This window comes from Plecotus auritus, assembly GCF_963455305.1.
Source record: "Plecotus auritus genome assembly, chromosome: 3".
NCBI classification, from domain to species: domain Eukaryota; kingdom Metazoa; phylum Chordata; class Mammalia; order Chiroptera; family Vespertilionidae; genus Plecotus; species Plecotus auritus.
The window spans coordinates 153,339,149-153,359,839 of record NC_137772.1 but is presented as its reverse complement, the minus strand read 5'-3'; the positions used below and the strand labels follow the sequence as shown (position 1 = coordinate 153,359,839).

Below are 20,691 nucleotides of genomic sequence, written 5' to 3'. Positions count from 1 at the left end.
AATAAATTAACTATAAAAATGTTATATCATTTAAATAAACTTCCTACAGATAACCACATTGGAATATTTATACTAATAGGGCGGAGGCTTATTTAAAAGTATGCTGTCATATTAATATGCTAAATCCCCAAGAAAGCTCTCCTCCCTTTTTTTTTAAATAAATCTTTATTCAGATTATTACAATTATTTCTCCTTTTTTCCCCCAGAGCTCCCCTCCACCCCTTTCCCACCCCACCTTCTGCCCTTACCTCCCCCCCACTGTCCTCATCCATAGGTGTATGATTTTTGTCCAGTCTCTTCATGAACCCTCCATACCCCTTTCCCCCTGAGAATTATCAGTCCACTCCCTTTCTATGCCCCTGATTCTATTATATTCACCAGATTATTCTGTCCCTCAGGTTTTTAATTCACTTGATTTTTAGGTTCACTTGTTGATAGATATGTATTTGTTGTTCATAATTTTTATCTTTACTTTTTTCTTCTTCCTCTTCTTTAAGAATACCTTTCAGCATTTCATATAATACTGGTTTGGTGGTGATGAACTCCTTTAGCTTTTTCTTGTCTGTGAAACTCTTTATCTGCCCTTCAATTCTGAATGATAGCTTTGCTGGGTAGAGTAATCTTGGTTATAGGTTCTTGCTATTCATCACATTGAAAATTTCTTGCCACTCCCGTCTGGCCTGCATAGTTTCTGTTGAAAAGTCAGCTGACAGTCGTATGGGTGCTCCCTTGTAGGTAACTAACTGTTTTTCTCTTGCTGCTTTTAATATTCTCTCTTTGTCTTTTGCTCTTGGCATTTTAATTATGATGTGTCTTGGTGTGGTCCTCTTTGGATTCCTTTTGTTTGGGGTTCTGTGGGCTTCCTGGACTTGTAAGTCTATTTCTTTCACCAGGTGGGGGAAGTTTTCGGTCATTATTTCTTCAAATAGGTTTTCAGTATCTTGCTCTCTCTCTTCTTCTGGCACCCCATAATTCTGATGTTGGTACGCTTGAAGTTGTCCCAGAGTCTTCTTACATTATCCTCAACTTTTTGGATTTTTTTTTTTGCTTTTTGCTTTTTCGGTTGAGTGTTTTTTGCTTCTTTGTATTTCAATTCTTTGACTTGATTTTTGTGTTCCTCTTGTCTGTTTTTGGGTCTCTGTATAATATTTTTTATTTCAGTCAATGTATGTTTAATTTCTAGTTGGTCCTTTTTCATATCTTCGAGGGTCTCGTTATATTTATCGGCCTTTTCTAGGATATTCTTGAAAAGCCTTATAACCGTGGTTTTGAATTCTATATCCTGTCGTTTGTTTTCCTCCATTTCTTTCGTTTGTGATCTGATTCTTTGACGCCGCATTTTGATTGCTTCCCTGAGTTGGTAAGGTAGATTTGTGTGCTAGGTTTCCAATATGGCCCAGTGGGTCTGCCTCCCCAGTTAACCTGAGGTGGACACTCTTGGTGCACCCCTTTGTGGACTGTGTGTACAGCCTTGTTGTAATTAAGTCTTTATTGTTGTTGGTATCACTGGGAAGAATTGACCTCCAGGCCAGTTGGCTGTAAGGATCAGCTGTGTCTATGCTGGAAGAAGTTCTGTGCTGGAGACAGCCTTATAGGATTAGACTTGCCAAATTGCAATAGCCTCTGTGCTCAGCTTGGATGGGGTGGAGTCTCAGTCTTGGCTTCCCGTCAGCCTTGCCCTTGCGCACACGTGCGTGCCTTCAGACCTCTGCCTTCCCGGCTCCCGAGTCTCCGCCTGAGAGTCCAGACTCCCCCCACAAGAGCGTGGGTCCCCAGGGGCTCGCCTGGAACTGGGGTTCACTGCAGTCAGAACTGGGGCTCAGTGCATTCAGGAGCCTCTGACTCCCTTCCACTAGGGAAAGCCTGTGGCAACTTCCACAGCCTTTGTGCGCACTGGCGCGCGCGCGCTTTCAGTCCTCCGCCTTCCCCGGCTCCCGAGTCTCCGCCCCAGAGTCCAGACTCCCCCCACAAGAGCGTGGGTCCCCAGGGGCTCGCCCGTAACTGGGGTTCAGTGCAGTCAGAACTGGGGTTCAGTGCGGTCGGGGGCTTCCTTCCCCCTTCCGCCAGAGAAAGTCAGCCAGGCTGTCAGCCGCCCTTCCTCTCTGCGCGCACAAAGACCCTTTGCCGTACCTCCAATTCTCTGTGAGCTTTTCTCTTTCCTTCTAGTTGTAGAATTTTCACTCAGCCAGCTTTCCTGTGGTTCTGGATGGTGTCCGTTCTGTCTTTTAGTTGTAGTTTTGAAATTGTTGTGCGAGGCAGCAGTTTAGGTGTTTACCTATGCCGCCATCTTGGTTTCTCCCTCTCCTCCCTTTTTAAAATAATATAACAGCCTATACATTTTCTGATTATATGCACAGGAAAATGTGACATAACACTATTGAGAATAGATTTGTTAAGGAGAACTAAATACAATTTTATCAGTGAAAAATACTATATGTATACTGAGCACCCACAGTATTATGAGTCATTTTAACAGCAGAGCAATTTACAGGGTTTAAGATGACTACAGTTGGATGAATTTTTCCAAGTAAAAAAAGTGACTCAAACAGTGTTAAAGACATATCTGCCAAAACATCTTCCAGCACCTTGATTTAATTACAATAACCTAATTGAAAAAAAAAAAATAAACAACTCCAAGGAATAAAGAATTCTGCTAGTGAAAACAACACTAAAATAGTGATACATGTATTTCTGATATTTTAGCAGTGAATTTTGGTTCCTTCTAAAATCTTGAAAAGGTACATACTACTTTGAATTTATTTAGTTCACACACATCACATTTTTTAAAATGTTGCCAAGAGTATAGATGAATAAAAATATATGCCAAAAAGATGTATTCTACAAAGAATATATTTTCAATTTTTAGCCACTTATTTTACTCAACACTGCTTTTTTTAATAATTATATTAACATAAAAATGTAAAATTACGAACTTGGAAACAACTCTATATATAAACTTCCTTCTTTGTATTTCCAAGGAGAAGTGAAGAACATCGGAGAATTTAGAAAAAATGATTATAACACTTCTAACCATTAAGTAATATCTATTTAGAAAAAACTGTTTCAGTTATTTATATAACAACAACAACAACAACAACAACAAAGAGATGTCTGGAATAATTTATATTCATCTTAGGAAACAAAGTATCTTTTTACATTTTGGTTAAGAATTATCAAATTATCCCTCAGTCCATGTATGTGACAATGCCCTTTCTGAGGTGTTTATTCAATAATCTAAGAAAACATTCCATCTCCTATTTTGTATTGTTTCTAGTGAAATAATAATTTTGTGCAGGCTATAAGGTTTGCAGTTAAAAATAAAATAAAAAGACGAATAGAACTGGTTACTAAATAATTACATTGTGTTCTATTGAAAAACAACAACACACAATGTAGAAGACAAGAATTCACAAGTCTGTGTTTAAATAAGCATATTAGGGGTAGGCCTCTATCATTCAAAATATTGATGTTACAGAAAACATCCATAATCACATTGCATGGAAAATTTATCTTTCATGTCCTTTCATTCCTTGGACATTTTCATGTTTGAAACAGTTTGAACTATTTCAGTCTCATAAGTTTTAACTCCAATTCCCATTTATCAAATTGAAAAGAGTAGCAATTTTATTTTGGGAAATGAATAGGGAAAAAATAGGACAAGAAACTTGGTTACTACATAGATGATCTCATATAGTTTGATACAGATGTTACTTTCCTATGAAGTCTAATTAAAAAAAAGACCTCTGAAATATATTCAGAGTCTTTTTAAACTTAGAGACAAGTGAACACTCATACCTGCAAATGAAAATACACATACCCCTATATCTGTCTTTCTGAACATTTCTCTCCCTAGACTCAACTTTTTTAAGAAAAAAGGAAAAAAAAGAATAGAGCTTTAGAAAGTTATATTGCAGTGTTTGATCATACTTTACATTGAATTCATCTCTCCTTTAAAATGCTTAGGACTAACTTTGAAAAACTAAATCCCCCATGGAGTACGTAAAATATTAACAAAATCTTCATCATCTACTACTCCTATACTTAGACCTTCATAGTAATCTTCAAATTCACCATATGACACTTCATCAGACTTGCTGCAGGCATCTTTTAACGTTTCCAGAAAAGATAATTTGATTTCTTCCTCTGTGGAATGGCCTGCAAAATAGTATTGATGATGTTAACACTCTCCATAAAAGTACAGAAAAATGACTATTGATGGTAAAGAAATACATAATCACTTTGTAAAACCTTTTCAACAATTTTAAATCTTATGGCAAACTACCTTGTAATTTATTTTAACATTATCTTGCATGAATTAGAATTTAACGATAATGACTTTAACACACATTGAAGGCATCTTTTAAACTTCTGGTAAGGTGCATCCTATATGTATAGGCAAAATAACAGTTACAACTGTTGATATTCTTGTATTTCTTAATGTTTTAAAGGACTCTGCTTCATTCTCATTAAGGAATCATTTCAGAGATGTACATGCTATTAACAGTGATGTAATGTGTGAAGGGCATGTCCCATCCAGGCATTAGTTACTTTGTGACTCAGTTACTCATGACTGCCGCTAGAAAAGCACTGCTGCAAAGGTAAGATTCAAAGGCTGATGGAAATGTTTGTGGAAGACCTGACACTTGATTCAATCATTATATTTTAATCTCTGACATTAGGTAGGCTATTTCCACTGGGTTATATTAAATAAGACTGACTTTATCCTATAAGAAGATGCTATTGAGAATCATATATGTTAAAAAAAAGTTTAATTCTTTAGTTTATTATTTAAAGAGAGAACATAAAATATCCGATTTATCCTTCTTAAAATTCATTTGATATTTTTTTTAATTCAGAAAGAGAACAATGAGCTATTTAAATAAGTAACTTTGATCCTATTATGGTCATTTAGAGAGGGAGATTGATCTCTCTTTAATACCATTTTCTTGGGAAGCTTCCATTGATCACCCAATGCAGGTGCTCCATCAGAGAACTCTGCTCACTAACTTGCCACCCCTTCACTCCCTACCCTCCTGGCACTGATCTACTCTCAGGATCTGATAATAGAGCAGGAAAGAAGACATTCATTAATTTTTTGATAAAAAAAAAGAAGTATTAAGAAATGAAAGGAAGCTATAGATGGTCAGATAATACACAAAGAAAAATCAATAGAAGCCCATATATAAAAGCAAAAAAGGGTTAGAAAAAATCTGTGACTCTATAAATCATTTTATTTTTTAAAATTTATTGTTTTATTTAAGGTTAGTTGGTATAAGTCATTTTAAGTCTCATGTAAAATAACAAAATTAAATGAGGATGCTGCTTTAATTGTTTGTCTAATAGGACAGGCAAAATTATGGTCAGAGTTGGATCTTTTTCAAGCACTAGAGGTTCTATAATGGACTTAGATAACAGTTCATTCAAACTAAAAGAATAAAATCTGCTTTGAATAGCAAAATGCTTAATGTCTTTTAAAAACACATATAAGAAATAAAGAACAGTGGTTATTTTTTAAAGAGCAGGTTGAATAAACAAGGACTGAATAATTGTGCCATACAGAGATGGTAATATAAAACAATAAAGTAAATTTGTGATTGAATGTTAGTCAAGGATAATCAAGATCTAATCTATATAAAAATATATACATGTTTGCAGAGGAGATTTCTCTGTTTACCATCCATATTTTTAACAATTAAGTTTTCACACTATTTTTTTTCTAAGAAAAACATTTTTATTTAAATTTGTTTCAAATATTCAAGCAATGTATACCTCCTTTGTATCCCCACCCAGGAAATACCCACTCTATCGTTTGTAACTTTTCTTTTGCTTCTCTTAGTATTTCAATAATCAGCATTAGATTTCTAATGCTAGTGCATAGAAAAACACTTGATAAATTCCATTTCTATTAAAGCTGAAAATACTTTTTAAAATAAATTGAACTAAAAAGAAAGTATTTCCTGTAGTTAAATTAAATTGGTCTAAAAGCATTAATTTGAAATTATTAAATTTTAAACAATATATATCCTAAAGATGGGCATGTTTATAAATTATAATTTGTAATGATAGATTTAGCAAAAGGGTGTTTTTTTTTTAAAGTAACAGATTTTCCTCTTTTTAAGATTGTTTGGTTTGATAGCTTATCTTCCTCAATGTGAATGTAAAAACAAGGTATGTAATTACTTAAACTAACAAAGGTTTATCCAACACCAAAACAAAACCCTCACCAAGAATTCACCAACACATAAAAACAAACAAACAAAACTAGAGCTACTTAAGCAATTTAATTAAGATTATTAGAGGGGAGAAGATAAAGAGAAAAATACATGGTATTGAAAGCACCTAATTTTGAAAAATGTAAACTATCTTGTTCTTATCTTTAGTATGACAATTTAAAGGGGAAAAAAGCAGGGGATGGCATGGGTTTCAAGGGAAAACATATATACTACAGATAACTAAATAATATTAGAAATTCTCTTTCAGCAACTGTAGTTCATTTAAAGTCATTGATAAGCAAATTAAGCTATTTTGACCTGAAAGGTGATTATTAGCTTTAATCTTCATACAAATTCTGTTTTTTTTCTCACTTCACAATTAAAAGTAATAAATAAACTATTTGTAAGGGTTAATAACAGAAATAAACCAAAGTAATTACAGTGTATCTTTTTAATATTAAAAAAGAAAAATTCTAGAATAGCCTTCTATAGTATTTATCAGTACATAATCAAAATTATGAATTAGAAAGAGATTGTTCATTAAATATAAATTATGAATGATCAATATACATACAAAATATGTTTAATCTATCTAATAATCAGGGAAATGCAAATTAAAAAAATATAGCCTATTAGATTGGCAAAAATCTGAGGTAAAATAAAATCTCCAACTAATGACAGTATAATCTGGTATAGCTGTCTTACAAAGCATTTTGGAAGTATCAATTAAACCTTGAAATGTTGATATTCTAGGTCTTGATATTACCCCAAGAAAATAGGCCAAATAAAAAAACTCATTATTTATTGGTTGCACATTAGTAAGTAGAAATTAAAAGTTTTCCAATAGAAGACTAGCCAGGTAGATAAGTTTTCACACTATTTTTTGCTAAGAAATAGGTAACCTGCACTCCATTATAATATATTGACTTTTTAAAAGAATAACATGCAGTAGATAAAAATAAGATAGCTCAACATGAATTAACTTAGAAATAGCTCTAAAACATATCCTATATAATAAAAGCTTAATATGCTAAGTGACTGGTTATCCAGTTGGCCATTCAATCAATCAAAGCATAATATGCTAATGATATGCTAAGGCCACCCAACTGCTCTCTATGAAGTGCACTGACCACCAGGGAGCAACACTCCAACTGGCAGGTTAGCTTGCTTATGGGGTCCAGCTGATAGGGACAGAGGGAGATGGGCCAGACATGCCCTGGAGCCCTCCAGCAGCCCCTCCCCAGCTGGCCAACCTCCTGCATCCATCCCCGGCCCAATTGTGCACTAGTGGGGTCCCTTGCCTGGCCTGCTCCCTCTTGCAATCCAGGCTGAGGAACTCCCCCCGCCCAGTGCATGAATTTTGTGCACTGGGCCTCTAAATGTTGAATAAGATAGCAAACTACACAACAATATGTTTAGTGAACCATTCATGAAAAAACTTCTGAAATTATTAGATACTTATAGTACATATAAACTATGAAACTCTATAAAGTAAGGATTGAAATATATGTACATATTAGAAGCCCAGTGCATGAATTCATGCATGGGTGGGGTCCCCTGGCCTGGCCAGCTGGGGGGAGGTACCACAGGAGGTTGGCCCCAGCAGCAAGCTAACCAACGGCTGATTCTATAAGGAAATGGGCTCCCTCCTCCCTCCTGTCTGGGTCTGGGGTGTGGGCAAACCAGATTCGGTGCTGTCAGGACCCTAGCAGCAAGGTCTGGGTTAGTGTGCGTCATAGCTACCGGCCGGTCATTCCGGTCATTCTGGTCGTTTGGTCATAACAATCGCTTAGGCTTTTATATAGAGAGATTAAATAATAGTAATTGCTACTCTTTAAAGGGAAATGCAATGTAAAATGGCCAAATGTTTTCTATATAATGAAAATTAACTTATAAATCAATTATGTATTTATAAGTGAATTTTTATTATATAAAGTCAGAAGAAATATAGTAGGTAACAAATCTCTAGAATTACTTTGAGATGTTCTCTATATCTTCAAATTTTCATATATATGTGTGTAATGAATATATATGTGTATATATATACACATATATATATATACACATATATATTCATTATATATGTTGCTCTACCTTTAGAGAAAGACATTCCCTCATTCTGCCTTAAATCTTAAAGTATAAGCACATTCAGTAAAACTAATTCAGAGAACTTGCACATGTAATTATCTATTCTCTATATCTATTCTGTTATTTTTAACTCAAATTCCTCACTAGCTGAATAGGAAATAAAGGTTCAATCTTGATTATAAACATTGAAGAAAAAATAAGTAGACAATAAACCTGAGAATTTTTAAATGAAGGTCAAAGAGCTCTCACTTTTCTAGTTTAAAATATAATTATTTATTCCTCCCTAATGGCCTCAGGTCTACATTATAAACTAATATTATTTGAAGATATTACTTTCATTAACTAACATTTTAGAAATCGAATGGATTTTACCTCATAATAATTACCTGAAATTACTTGAGGGTGCTTCTTTGCACAGTAACATTTTCTTATGTCTATGATAGGCACACTGCCAGTTTTGTTGAAATCTAGTTTCATAAATGCCTAAATATTAAGAGAAATGATATTTTTTTCTATGAAATCATTAGACACACAAATCTCATTTTTTATTCTGCAGTAGTTATTTATAAGCCTTAAACAAGACAATTTAAAAATACTAAACTGATATATGAAAGAAACATCATGAATGCAAGAAAGAAAGGCATTGGAGCAAGAAATAAGGTGCCAACTGATGATTGTTGGCACCAATTCACTGTCAACAGGAATCCCCAGTTTGGGGTACAGTGAAAAAGGAAACTTTATCCGGTGCAAACAGCTCAAGTGTGAAACAGCATGGCTGCAAGATGGTCCTCAGAGGTGGCCCTTGGGTGAGGCCCCTCTCACAAAGCTCTGCTCCTGTGGGGTCTGACTGCTCTGCTCTGCTCTGAGCTCTGCTTCATTCTATCTGAAGCGATATCTTCAGGGTTTCAGCTCCAGCCGGGGAAAACAGCCTTTAGCCTTCAACAGAAAGGGAAAGTGTACTCCCTGAGCCAGAGGAAAGCTGACTTATAGAGAGAGAAGTCTCTGCCCCTGGACCTTAATTAGTCCATCCTCATGCAATAGAGATCTCCAAATCCTTGAAGTTTGGCTGGTCAAAAAAACACTGTCCTGATTGGTCAGTGAGCTGATCTGATTGGTCAATAAGATGCTAATGAGGATATAGCTGCACAATTCCAATTGAACAGGGGAAGTCTCAGTCCTATTGGTTGAAACACAATTTCAGGAACTCCTCTATGAGGGCTGGCTCATACAGCAGGAACACAGTGCAAGCAGGCAGGCAGTTCAGTGCTGGCTTCTCCCTGAAGCACGGTCTGTGTGAGGGCCCTGTTTAGAAAGGGCTCCTAGGCTCTATTTATAAATTTGAGACCAGTTAGCCACCAGGAGCCCTTCTTGGTAGGTATCTTCTTTCTCAGGGTCGAGACAGGTAACCTGCACTCAGGTATTAGTTCTGCCACTTTCTAGCACCTTGACTTTGATCAAGCGACCTAACCTCCATTGCTCTGGCTTTCCTCCTCCGCACACAAGTTAGGTAAAACACCTCTCAGGTAACTTCCAGAGTAAGGTTCACATGAAACTGATAAATGGCTAAGACAAGTTACCAGAATTATCTCGATTTAAAAGTGACTTCCAAATATTCCATCACTAAAATCAAAGAGGTAATTCAGTTAAAATGGAATGATTCAGGTGGGCTCTAATCCAATATGACTGGTGCCCTTATACTAGTAAAAAGAAGAGATTAGGACAAAGACAGCGCAGACTGATGGATGGCCATGTGAACGCCCTGGGAGAAGACTATTACAAGCCAAGAAAAGAAACTTCAGGAGAAACCAAACCTGGTGACACCTTGATCTTGCACTTGTAGCCTCCAGGACTTACAGACAATAGATTTCTGTTGATTAAGCCCCCCAATCTACGGTACTTGTTATGACAGCCTTAGCAAACTAATATAGTACTTTAAAACTCTACTTTTGTCCTCTATTCCAAAAACCAAGATATCTGAGACAACTCTCCAGTTTCTACTTCTGATACTCAAACCTATAACCAGGATATGTGAAGTACAAATAAATGCAAACGTATAAATACTATGAGGAGAATTTGTTTGGCTTAAGGCTTTTATTGTGTTTTTGGCCAGCAGAGATTTGATATTTTTCTATTTGAGATTGACACTTGATGTAATGTCTATACTACTTTATATAAAATAGCTTTGTTCAGTATTAGGTACATATACATTTGATATTAAGTATGTAAACAAAAGAAAAAGAAAACTACATTGCTCAAAAGTATGTTCTAGAATGCTACCAGAACTGGAGTAATATGTAGTTCCCTATAAAAATCAGTACTCCTGTTTTTTTAAACTGATAAGAACAGATACTACACTTGATCTTAGCCAAAAGGCCAAGAAGCAATTAGTACTCCTGTTTTTTTAATTCCAATTTAACATGATCATTTTAATCTTAATTTTAACATTTAGTATGCATATTATTAAAAAACAGAGAACCATCTTAGTCATCCTAAGATAACACGTATTGAGTCTTGACCATGGGAAAACCACAACAAAAAGAATTTTACATGTATTATCTTATTCAATCCTTATACCAACTCTGTGAGATAAGGAACTGAGGTTCAGGATATTTAAAAACATAGCTAGTAGTTTATGGAGCCAGCAATTTATGGAACTAGTAATTTGTGAACCAAAATTTGATTCAGATTTTATTTTTCCTTTATATTATTTTCCTAAAATATATGCATAAATTATTTAGAATTATCCTGGGAGAGTTATATTTGTATGTGTTTGTTTGTGTTTTATTAAAATCAAGATACATTACAGATAAAGGGATTTAGAACATTTTCAATGGTAATTCATTCAAGTCTTACAATAAGGAACCTAATAATCTATTAAAAGTAACTATTTAAAGCCCAGCATGTGTGGTTCAGTTGGCTAAGCATTGTCTCATGCACTAGGAGGTCACCAATTTGATTCGTGGTCTGGGCATATGCCTGGGTTGCAGGCTCAATCCCCAATAGGGGGCATGCAGGAGGCAGCCGATCACTGTTTCTCTCTCATCAATGTTTCTCTCCCTCTCCCTTCCTCTATCTGAAATCAATAAAAACATATTTTTTAAAAGTAACTGTTTAAAAGATTACTTAATAAAGTTACCTTTCGAACAAATGATTTTCTGTATTCATTCATTTCACCAATAATGGCACGTCTGAATTCTCCATAGTCAACCTTGCCATTGCCATTGTCATTCAGCATTAGCCATGAAGACTCAAAATCCTATAAATAACACAGAGACCAATGACTCTTACACCTTACAGCTGTGCATGACCACAAGATAATAGTATTTTGTTACATCTTTTATAGTCCTAAACAAGGGAGAGGACTTAAGAAAATTCCCTCCCCCCCCCCCCCCGCAAATTATATTCAAATCCAATCAAAGGCACTCAGAAAGCTATTTAAAGAAACTCTGTGGTGAACAGTTCTGTAAATGTAATAATCATTTAGGAATGACAATAAGACACAAATTGTCTTTTTAAATTCATTTTCTTCCCATACAAAAATAAAAAAGTGCTTATTGTTTACTTGGTTTTGGACATTTAATTATTTTTATATATTATATCTGTGACAATTAAAAAATCACTTCAGGTTCTGGAATGCCTCCAATAGCAATAGAACCAGTAATTGCATTTCTGCTGGTCTTCAGGCTTGAAAGTATAAAGCATAATATTTGAATGATTCTAATACTATTCCATAATTTACAGCATAAGATGTTTTGAGTAAATCTCTTATGCTAGTTTGTTCATTTTACCATTGCCACTTATTGCTTTGAAAAATGCACTACTTAATAGAATATTCTATTTCCAGAGTTCCTAATAACAAAGAAATCATGCCATGAGATTTTCTTAAATTCAGGTTTCAGTTGTTAGCTTTAAATGAGAATGTAAATAAAACATCTGACAAGGTGACTGACAAATAAAGTGAAGCAGGATAGTAAGACGTTAAGAAAATTGCTTGACAAGTGGGCCTGGGAAACTGAGACAGATAGCTGAACAAACTGGCCAAGCAATTTACAGCCAGATACAGAAGGTCACCAAGGGTAGGAAACCCAGGTGCCTAGCAATGAGCAAAACTGGTGCTAGATCTCGCCCCCAGGGTGGCCTCTCCTCCCCTGGCATATGGCTGGGCATGTGATTTAGACCCTCTGACCTCTCCCTAGAAATAATTCTATTTCAGCTCCAGTCCCAGAAAAGCAGCAAATCCAAGCAGGTGATGCCAGGACCAACTGCGATGACTAATGACCCCCTGCCCTGGCCCTGACCAATCATTAGAGAGACCATGACTCTGAAAGGACACACCTGGAAATGCTGATGAATAGTCTATTGAGATCTCCCCTGAATTCCCAGCCTTTAAAAAAACTTCAAAACAAAGGGCCCAGAATACCCCCTCTCTCCTGGGTGCGTGTCCTCACCTTTGCTTCCCCCCGCCCCTTCTTCCCTCTCAGACATGCACCTCCTAAATTCAAAGAGTCCCGAGGAGACTTGCAACCAGAGGAAGCAATGGGCAGCAGCACCAGCTCATCCAGGGCTAACCCCCTGAACCTGTCTCCAAGGCCCCTTTCCTCTGACTCCCCAGTGAGCCAAAGCAGCCCTGCCTAGTCTCCTGTTGCTTCTTCTACCCTAGGCTCTTCCTTGTTTCACTGCCCACAGCTGGAATAAGTTTACTCTCAAAATCACCTGGACTTGGTTGTCAAATCTTTCCTGCACGAAGTTAAGAACCCACACACTATCTGCTGGCCCTGAGGCAGACCCGCTCGGGCCAAATACCCTTTCCAGTAAAAACAGGTCCTCAAAAAATATTCTCTTCTATTTCCTCCTATTTTTTCAAATAAAACTTTAGTAATAAAAACTCAATCTCAACAACCCATACATTTTTTTTGTCTGCCTTAATGACCTTATACATGATACAGACTTTTAAGTGTCTGTAAAATGAGCTTTTAAGTGTGAACTCATAACTAATAGGGATAGGAAAAAATAAATTTGCTAACCCAACTCATGGAATACTAGATTTAAAAGACAATGCTTGAGGCTTAAAATAAATAATTCTCAAAACTTGAATAAGTTACCAAAAGTGGCAACAAATTTATATAACCCCCAAAATATGGTACAGAATGAAAAATGATAATTAGTTGAAGAAAACTGAGGTTTATTCAATGATAGTATCTCTACAGAAATTAAGCTATTTATGGTGCATACCAATTTTTTTCTAGGTGATTCATATATATATTTACTTATTTGTGCAAAGATGGCTGCACAAAGATATGTATTGCAGCATTTATTATAATAATTATAAACTGGAAATAACCAATAAAAAGTGGTTAGTAAAGCAAGTTTTAAAAGAAAAGGTTATTTTCTATATGTTAAGTATTTATATGTTATTCTAATATTAAGATTTTTTATTTTTATCTTACAGTATTACAGATGTCCCCCCTTTGCCCACTTCCACCAGCCCCCCCTTCCCCCTGGCCATCTCTCACACTGCTGTCTGTGTCTATGGGCTATGCATATATGTTCTTTGACTAATCCCTTCACCTTCTTTCATCCAGTCCCCACCTCCCCCTGAGAGCTGTCCGTCTGTTCTATGTGTCCATGCCTCTGTTTATATTCTTATTTGATAGCCACTTAATTTTGCTTATCATTACATGGCCAGTCTCAGTGATGTGGCGGGGCGGGGGGAAGGGGGGGAAAACGAGATAGAAAATATTATCTACACTAATAAAAGAGAAACATGCAAATTGACCATACCTCCACTATACCCACAAGCCACGCCCACAAGCCAATCAGGAGCAAATAAGCAAATTAACCCAACCAAGATGGTTGCAGCTATGGAGCAAGCAGGAGGCTTGGGTTTCCCCCGCAATGGAGGAAGCCAAGCTTCCTTGCCTGCCCTGGCCTCCGCTCATGGCTACAAAGTTTCAGTTATAGAAGATAAATAAATCCCAGATACCAGGGCCTCCGCTGGGGTCACCGGGGGGCATGGCTGGCCTGCAAACCACCACAGGCCCCTCGCCCAGGGTCCCAGATTGGAGAGGGTGCTGGTTGGGCTGAGGGATACACCCCTCATGCATGAATTTTGTGCACTGGACCTCTAGTTTAAAATATATGAGAAAAGGAGAAAGTTTACTCATATTCTCATAAAATTTTCTCTCTCTGTTAGATGCCTTGTGCAATTTTTTTGTTTTTATTACTGAATCTAATCATAAAAATTTAGCAAATCCACCCAAAGGGGAACTATTGTGGTGATGCAGAAAGAGTACTAGACTACCTGTCCAGTGTGGCTCAGTGGTTGAATTTCGACCTATGAACCAGGAGGTCATGGTTCAATTCCCAGTCAGGTCACATGCCCAGTTTGGGGGCTTGATCCTCAGTGGGGAGCATGCAGAAGGCAGCCCATCAATGATTATCTCTCTTCATTGATGTTTCTATCCCTCTATCTCTCTCTTTATATATATACACATATATAAAGAAAGAGTACTAGACTGGCCTAAATTATCTAGGTTCTAGTTTTATCTCAGTTATTAATTACCTGTGTAATTGTGGATAAAGACACCAAAGTTGCCCTGGCCGGTAGTGCAGTGGTTAGAGTGTCAGCTCATGCACCCAAGGGTCTTGATTCGATTCCCAGTCAAGGCATGCACCTGGGTTGCAACTTCACTCCCTGCCCCTTGTTGGGACTCCTGCCCCTTGTTGGGACTCCTGCCCCCAGTTGGGCTCGCATACGGGAGGCAACCAGACCATGGTCGAGATCTCTCTCTCTCTCTCTCTCTCTCTCTCTCTCTCTCTCCTCTCTAATATCACTAAAAATAAATAAATAGAGCAGGAAATAAGAAGTGCCCTGCCTCTGCCCTAATGGGTTTTACATTCCATTTGCAGGCACAGCCAGGCAATACTTAAAAAGTAGCATAAAGAAAAGAAAATGGGTAAATGATAGAGAGAAGACCACGGATCCCGGGACCAGATGGGTACTCCTATAGACAGAAGTGTCAGGGCCGTACTCTCTGTAGAGAAAACTGTGGCCTGAATCATGAGAAAATCCAGCATGCAAAGGTCTAGAGACTCCAGAGGAAGGTTACTCCACAGCAGAGGAACAGCATGTGCAAAGGCTCTGGGGGTGGGGACTGAGGGCATGAACAATTTGTAATTCCTGGACAGGCCACACTCCCTCTCCCCTCCATGCCTTCACATGCGCTTCTCCTTTCTGTGAATGATCCATTGTCTGATCCACACCCCTCCCCTCTCGTCTGCTTAATTCCTCATGTTTAAAATTCAGCTGGGATATGTCCTCCTCCAGGAATCCTTCTATGATCTTCCCTATAACTTGATTTGAAATTTATCCCATGGGTTCTGAAAGCATGTTCTACTTAGCACATATCATTTTGAAATCATTTATATCTTTCTATTCTTTTATTATGAAGACCTTTGAGGACAGAGCATATCTTTTCAAAGCTTTGGATAATGGCTAGTTAATATGCTCTTAATATACAGAGTGCCCCCCCAAAATGTATACACTCTTTGAATTATTATAAAGTCAGTGTTTATTAACATATAGTTCATTTTCAAAATTTAAAAGAATCTAGAGAAATGAGTAATTATTATTATTATTTTTTTTTTTGTCAATGCCTATTTTCAAACTGATGACTGTTCTGGTCCAGGCACTGCTGATAACTCAAAGTAATGGATCCCAAACATCAAGAATCATTTTGCTAAGTATTTATGTGCCCTCAATTCATTTACTATAGCCGGTTTTGTACCATAAACTTTATATTTTATGCATACCCATAAAAAAAAAGTCTAGAGACACTTTAGGATAAATTTTCTTTGCTCAAAGATTAGTCTAGCTTCACCCATTATTACAAATCAGTTAAACCTGAGAAGGACTGAAAACTGAGTTATCAGCTGTTAAAGTGTGTATACATTTTGCGGGGGCGGGGGGAACCCCAAATATATATATGGTAGAGGAATGAATGTTCAAATTTTAAAAAAATAACAGGGTTTATTACCTGGTGGCTTAATACTAATAACAGGGCATAAAGAAGAAGAAGGAGACAAATGAACTACTAAAATTTCAGTAGAGAAGTGAAGAATATCACCTACGAATAATAAATCATTCACGCAGTGAAGTATCTGTATGCATACCTTTTCAGACATTTCTAAGTGAAAGACTTTTAGGGCTTGCTTAAAATCTGCTTTATCTAAAAGTCCATTTCCTTCCTTGTCCAGTTGTTGAAAGTATTTTCCCATTGCAGTCAAAATACGGACACCTCTTTTATGTAGCTGTTCTTTTAGCTTATCTGTTTAGGAAGAGGAAAGAAGGAAACTAATACTTCCTGTTCACAAATTTATCAAATTGCAATTGTCTCTCATGTAAGAAAATTAAAGTTGATGTAACTGATATGAGTAATGTCAACAAAATTGTATGTATGACTGACAAAAAACTTTGAAAAATCTAATCCTTTTAATAAAGAAGGTTATATATAAAATTACATGCAAATATACCAGAACTATAGCACCACTGTGTGGTGAAAGTGTTACTTTTTAAATATAGAAAAACGTTTCACTTTATCAGCATGAAAATAACCTAAATGTTGCAAATAAAATTTTGTTTTCTAGGCACCCTCTTCATCTAACAATCCCACATTTTTTCATCTCCTTCCTCTGTTTTTGTTTTTCAAATGAATCACAAAATTGACACCAGGCAAGTCACTCAAAGCAATGGAATCCCAAACACTCAGTTCAAAATGTCTAAGACAGTTTGCAATTTTCAAATTAAAACTTCCATGTGAAATAGCATCAAAGCTTGGAGTGTTATTCTGTACTGATAAATTGAAAGTAATCCTTTCTTCCAGGAATTCATAAGAAGTTATATTCTTGGGCCCCTAGTATTCTTTATGGGTCAGCGATTTCACTTAGTGCATTATGTGCCATCTCAAGAAAATATAGGGAACTTTACTGATAACATAGTTACTAAATAAAATATATAGAGGAAGTAAAGGTCACTAGACACAATAGTGACAAATATTGTATTGACTATGATAGAATAAACAATTTACAAACAATGGCATCAAGAATATTTGAGACTTCAAATACTAATTCCGACAACTTTAAAATGTTTCTAGTCTTCTTACTCCGTGATCATCTTTAAATTATAAATCAGGATTTATCAAAATTCATAAATTATATGATGATTCTCTGTGATTACTTCTAAGCTATGAAATTCAACAAAAGAATTGTCTGAGCCTAGTATATTGTAGTAGAAAATTAGACTCTAGAAATAAAATCTGTAATATGTGTTAGTGTCCACAGCCTACATCAAATATGTGAAGTTAATAAAACCGATTATTTTCCCCATTTTAGAGATGAAGTAAGAGGTACAAGAGATTACACAATTATATGTCTATTGAATGACAGCATCCAAACACATCTAGCTCCCAATCTCGAATCTTTTCTTTTCACTAAGCTACTCCAAATCTCTTTTGGATGTCATTTAATGCATAAGACAAGTATTATATTATAAAATTAGCTACTTGATTCAGTTCATGAATAAACCCATATTGCCTAGTTCTTTCTAAGTGTTAAATTCATAATTCAGATAATACTAGTTATTCAGTTAGATAGGATTATTAAAGTAGAAGAAATCTTTAAAATATTTGTAAACATATACAGTGTCCCCCCAAAACTGTATATACCCTTTAAGAGCTGATAGCTCACTTTTGAAAATTAAATGTATTTTAATAAAAACTACCTTTATAATTATTCAAAGTATGTGTATACATTTTTGGGACACCCTGTATATGTATGTGTACATAATTAACTTACAAAAAGATAAGCAAATAGAAAATATAAGTCAAGTGCCATAAAACTAAGAAATACCTGAAAAATACTGCTTTACTACTTACAAAGAAAATTGTTAAAAATTTAAAATACTTGAGAGTATACTAAAATGATGCAGACCTTGAATGGCTTTGAAGACCAGTCTGTCATTGGCTTCTTGCCTGGTTGTATCATCCTCATGTTCCACAGAATCAGTTCTGCAATTGACATGTTCACAATAATAAAAATACACAGTCTTTTGTAACTCTGAGAGTGGGAACTCTCAGCTCTTCCCTGCTCGAGGCTCAGTGAAACTCTATCAAAGTTGGAAGAGTGCCTAGAGATTAATTAAGTCCCACCTTCCGCCTGCTGACTTAATCCCTGGGAGGATTAAATATGCTAATTCAAGGGCTAAAATCCTTAAAACCTTCCAAGAACTATCTTTAAGCATTATATTCATTTTTGTGACCATTTCAGTGTTCTTTTGAAATAATTAAAACTATTAAATTTAAAAGCAGTTTTACCTTGCAAAGTATAAAGTGCTATTTTGGAAAACTGAAAAATGCATTCACTTTGAACCATACAATAAAATGAATTAGATTTATCACTAAGAAACACAGAATAGCATATATTTACCACTAAGAAGCACTCAGCAATAATAATAGATTATATATAAAAATAATTAACGTAAGTCCAATTCATTTAAAAGCCTTTTTTATTCATAGCATTATTTTTACATTATGGATATTAGCAATCAATGAACACTAGTAACATGTAGGACCCAAGACACTTTTAATGCTATAAAAACAAAATATCACATTAAAATGTGGGGGAAATTATTAATATTGTACTATATCTCATCTTTCAAATGTTATTTCTTTGTTAGCATTTTATAAAATAAAAGTGTTATAGCAAAGGCTAATTAATACAGTTTCTTTAACATAAAATGGGACATTTTTGTTCTTTGTTTGATTGTAACTGTTTCCACATATGGAGTGTGAGGTAGCACATAAAATAGACAAATATAGCTGTGCTTTGTTTTAAAATATATAAATCAAACTAAAGTCAAAATGCTTTGGGATTTAATTTAATTTTAAGATAATAAATAACAGTGTTTTCACTTTCCTTCAAAATGACAAATGCATGTTTGACTTACCTGAGATAATCTGAAGCTACCTGATCAATATTTGTGATTCGAAGGGTAAGTAATGTGTTTTCTTTTATGCTTTCTGGAAGTCTGAGATGATCAGAACTTAAAAATGTCAAGTTTGCACCCTAAAAAATTAACAGATGAATTCTTTAAAGCTTATAATGTCTAGAAGAAGTAAAATACAACTAATACTAATTTTAAATATTCAATTTTGACTATGTGACATGGTATACTTTTATAATGGTTTTTAAAAAGCATTTTAGAGACCATTTAGAAGTCACACTGGCTTCAACTAATAATATAGGAAAATAAAGGAACTAATCTCCCAATCAATCTCTGAATTAGAATAATCATCTATTTAACAATCCATGTAGAAAAATAATACAAGAACTCCATCTTCATAAGAATCTTAGGAAGAAATGACAAATTATTTAAATGAAAATAGAGCTATTGATGCACAGAAAGATGTGCTGCAAATTGATGAACTGTGATAGATCAATCACACTTTTTCAACTAGTCTTTTGATAACAAACATCACATAAACATAAAACCTACTTTTAACCTATTTTAAACTTAAAGGCTTCAATAAAATATTCTTATCAAATATACTTAATCTACTCAGAAAATTGTTATTATTTTGATCTCTAAGTCACTCATATAAATATGGTTAGATGGAAAGTTTAATTTTCTCTCTTAAAAATAATGGAAGTGCCCTAACCAGTTTGGCTCAGTGGATAGAGCGTAGGCCTGCAGACTCAAGGGTCCCAGGTTCCATTCCAGTCAAGGGCATGTACCTTGGTTGCGGGCACATCCCCAGTAGGGGGCATGCAGGAGGCAGCTGATTGATGTTTCTAACTCTCTATCCCTCTCCCTTCCTCTCTGTAAAAAATCAATAAAATATATTAAAAAAATACTTTATTAAAAATAATGGAAGAGATTTCTCTCCTCTCCTTTTTCCTGGAGCATTTACATAAGAAAAGTTGTAGCTCTCAGTGCTTCCTCCTTTATTTGCAATGTACATAAATTCTTTTCAAATCATAATAATAAGCAGTTGAAGAGACTATGTGGGTTGTGTAGTAGGGTTATACATATAAGAATGTACATAAAAGCAAATGTTGTGTATATATTCATGTGTGCATAGGTTACATCCATTTGATCTGTGTCAGTGCATCCGAAGCTATACATTCATGCATATGAACGAACATATGTGGGTGCACTTTTTATGCATGTGTGCCTGTGGGCATGTGTTGATTATTATCTTAATAGCTGGCACTAAAATTTCTTTTAGGAAGTGTTTAGGAAAAGACCTTGGTGGGCATGTGGAAAAGTTCCAGAGTAACATCTGGAAATCAGAAGAAACACCCCCACCCCCCAAATTAAAGAAGGACAAGGTAG

General features: G+C 35.6%; 1 protein-coding gene across 3 annotated transcripts in view; it reads right to left on the bottom strand.

The window, feature by feature from the left end:
- Positions 1–3,979: 3,979 nt before the first annotated feature.
- CAPS2 (calcyphosine 2) overlaps positions 3,980–20,691 on the bottom strand; it is a gene marked incomplete at both ends in the record, with an annotated part of 43,205 nt that continues 26,493 nt past the window's right edge. For all 3 annotated transcript variants that reach the window (XM_080660705.1, XM_080660706.1, XM_080660707.1), the window contains 6 exons: positions 3,980–4,155; positions 8,687–8,783; positions 11,437–11,556; positions 16,473–16,627; positions 18,288–18,364; positions 19,303–19,421. In XM_080660705.1, coding sequence (XP_080516831.1) covers positions 3,980–4,155; positions 8,687–8,783; positions 11,437–11,556; positions 16,473–16,627; positions 18,288–18,364; positions 19,303–19,421 — 744 coding nt within the window. The remainder of the gene's footprint in view (positions 4,156–8,686; positions 8,784–11,436; positions 11,557–16,472; positions 16,628–18,287; positions 18,365–19,302; positions 19,422–20,691) is intronic.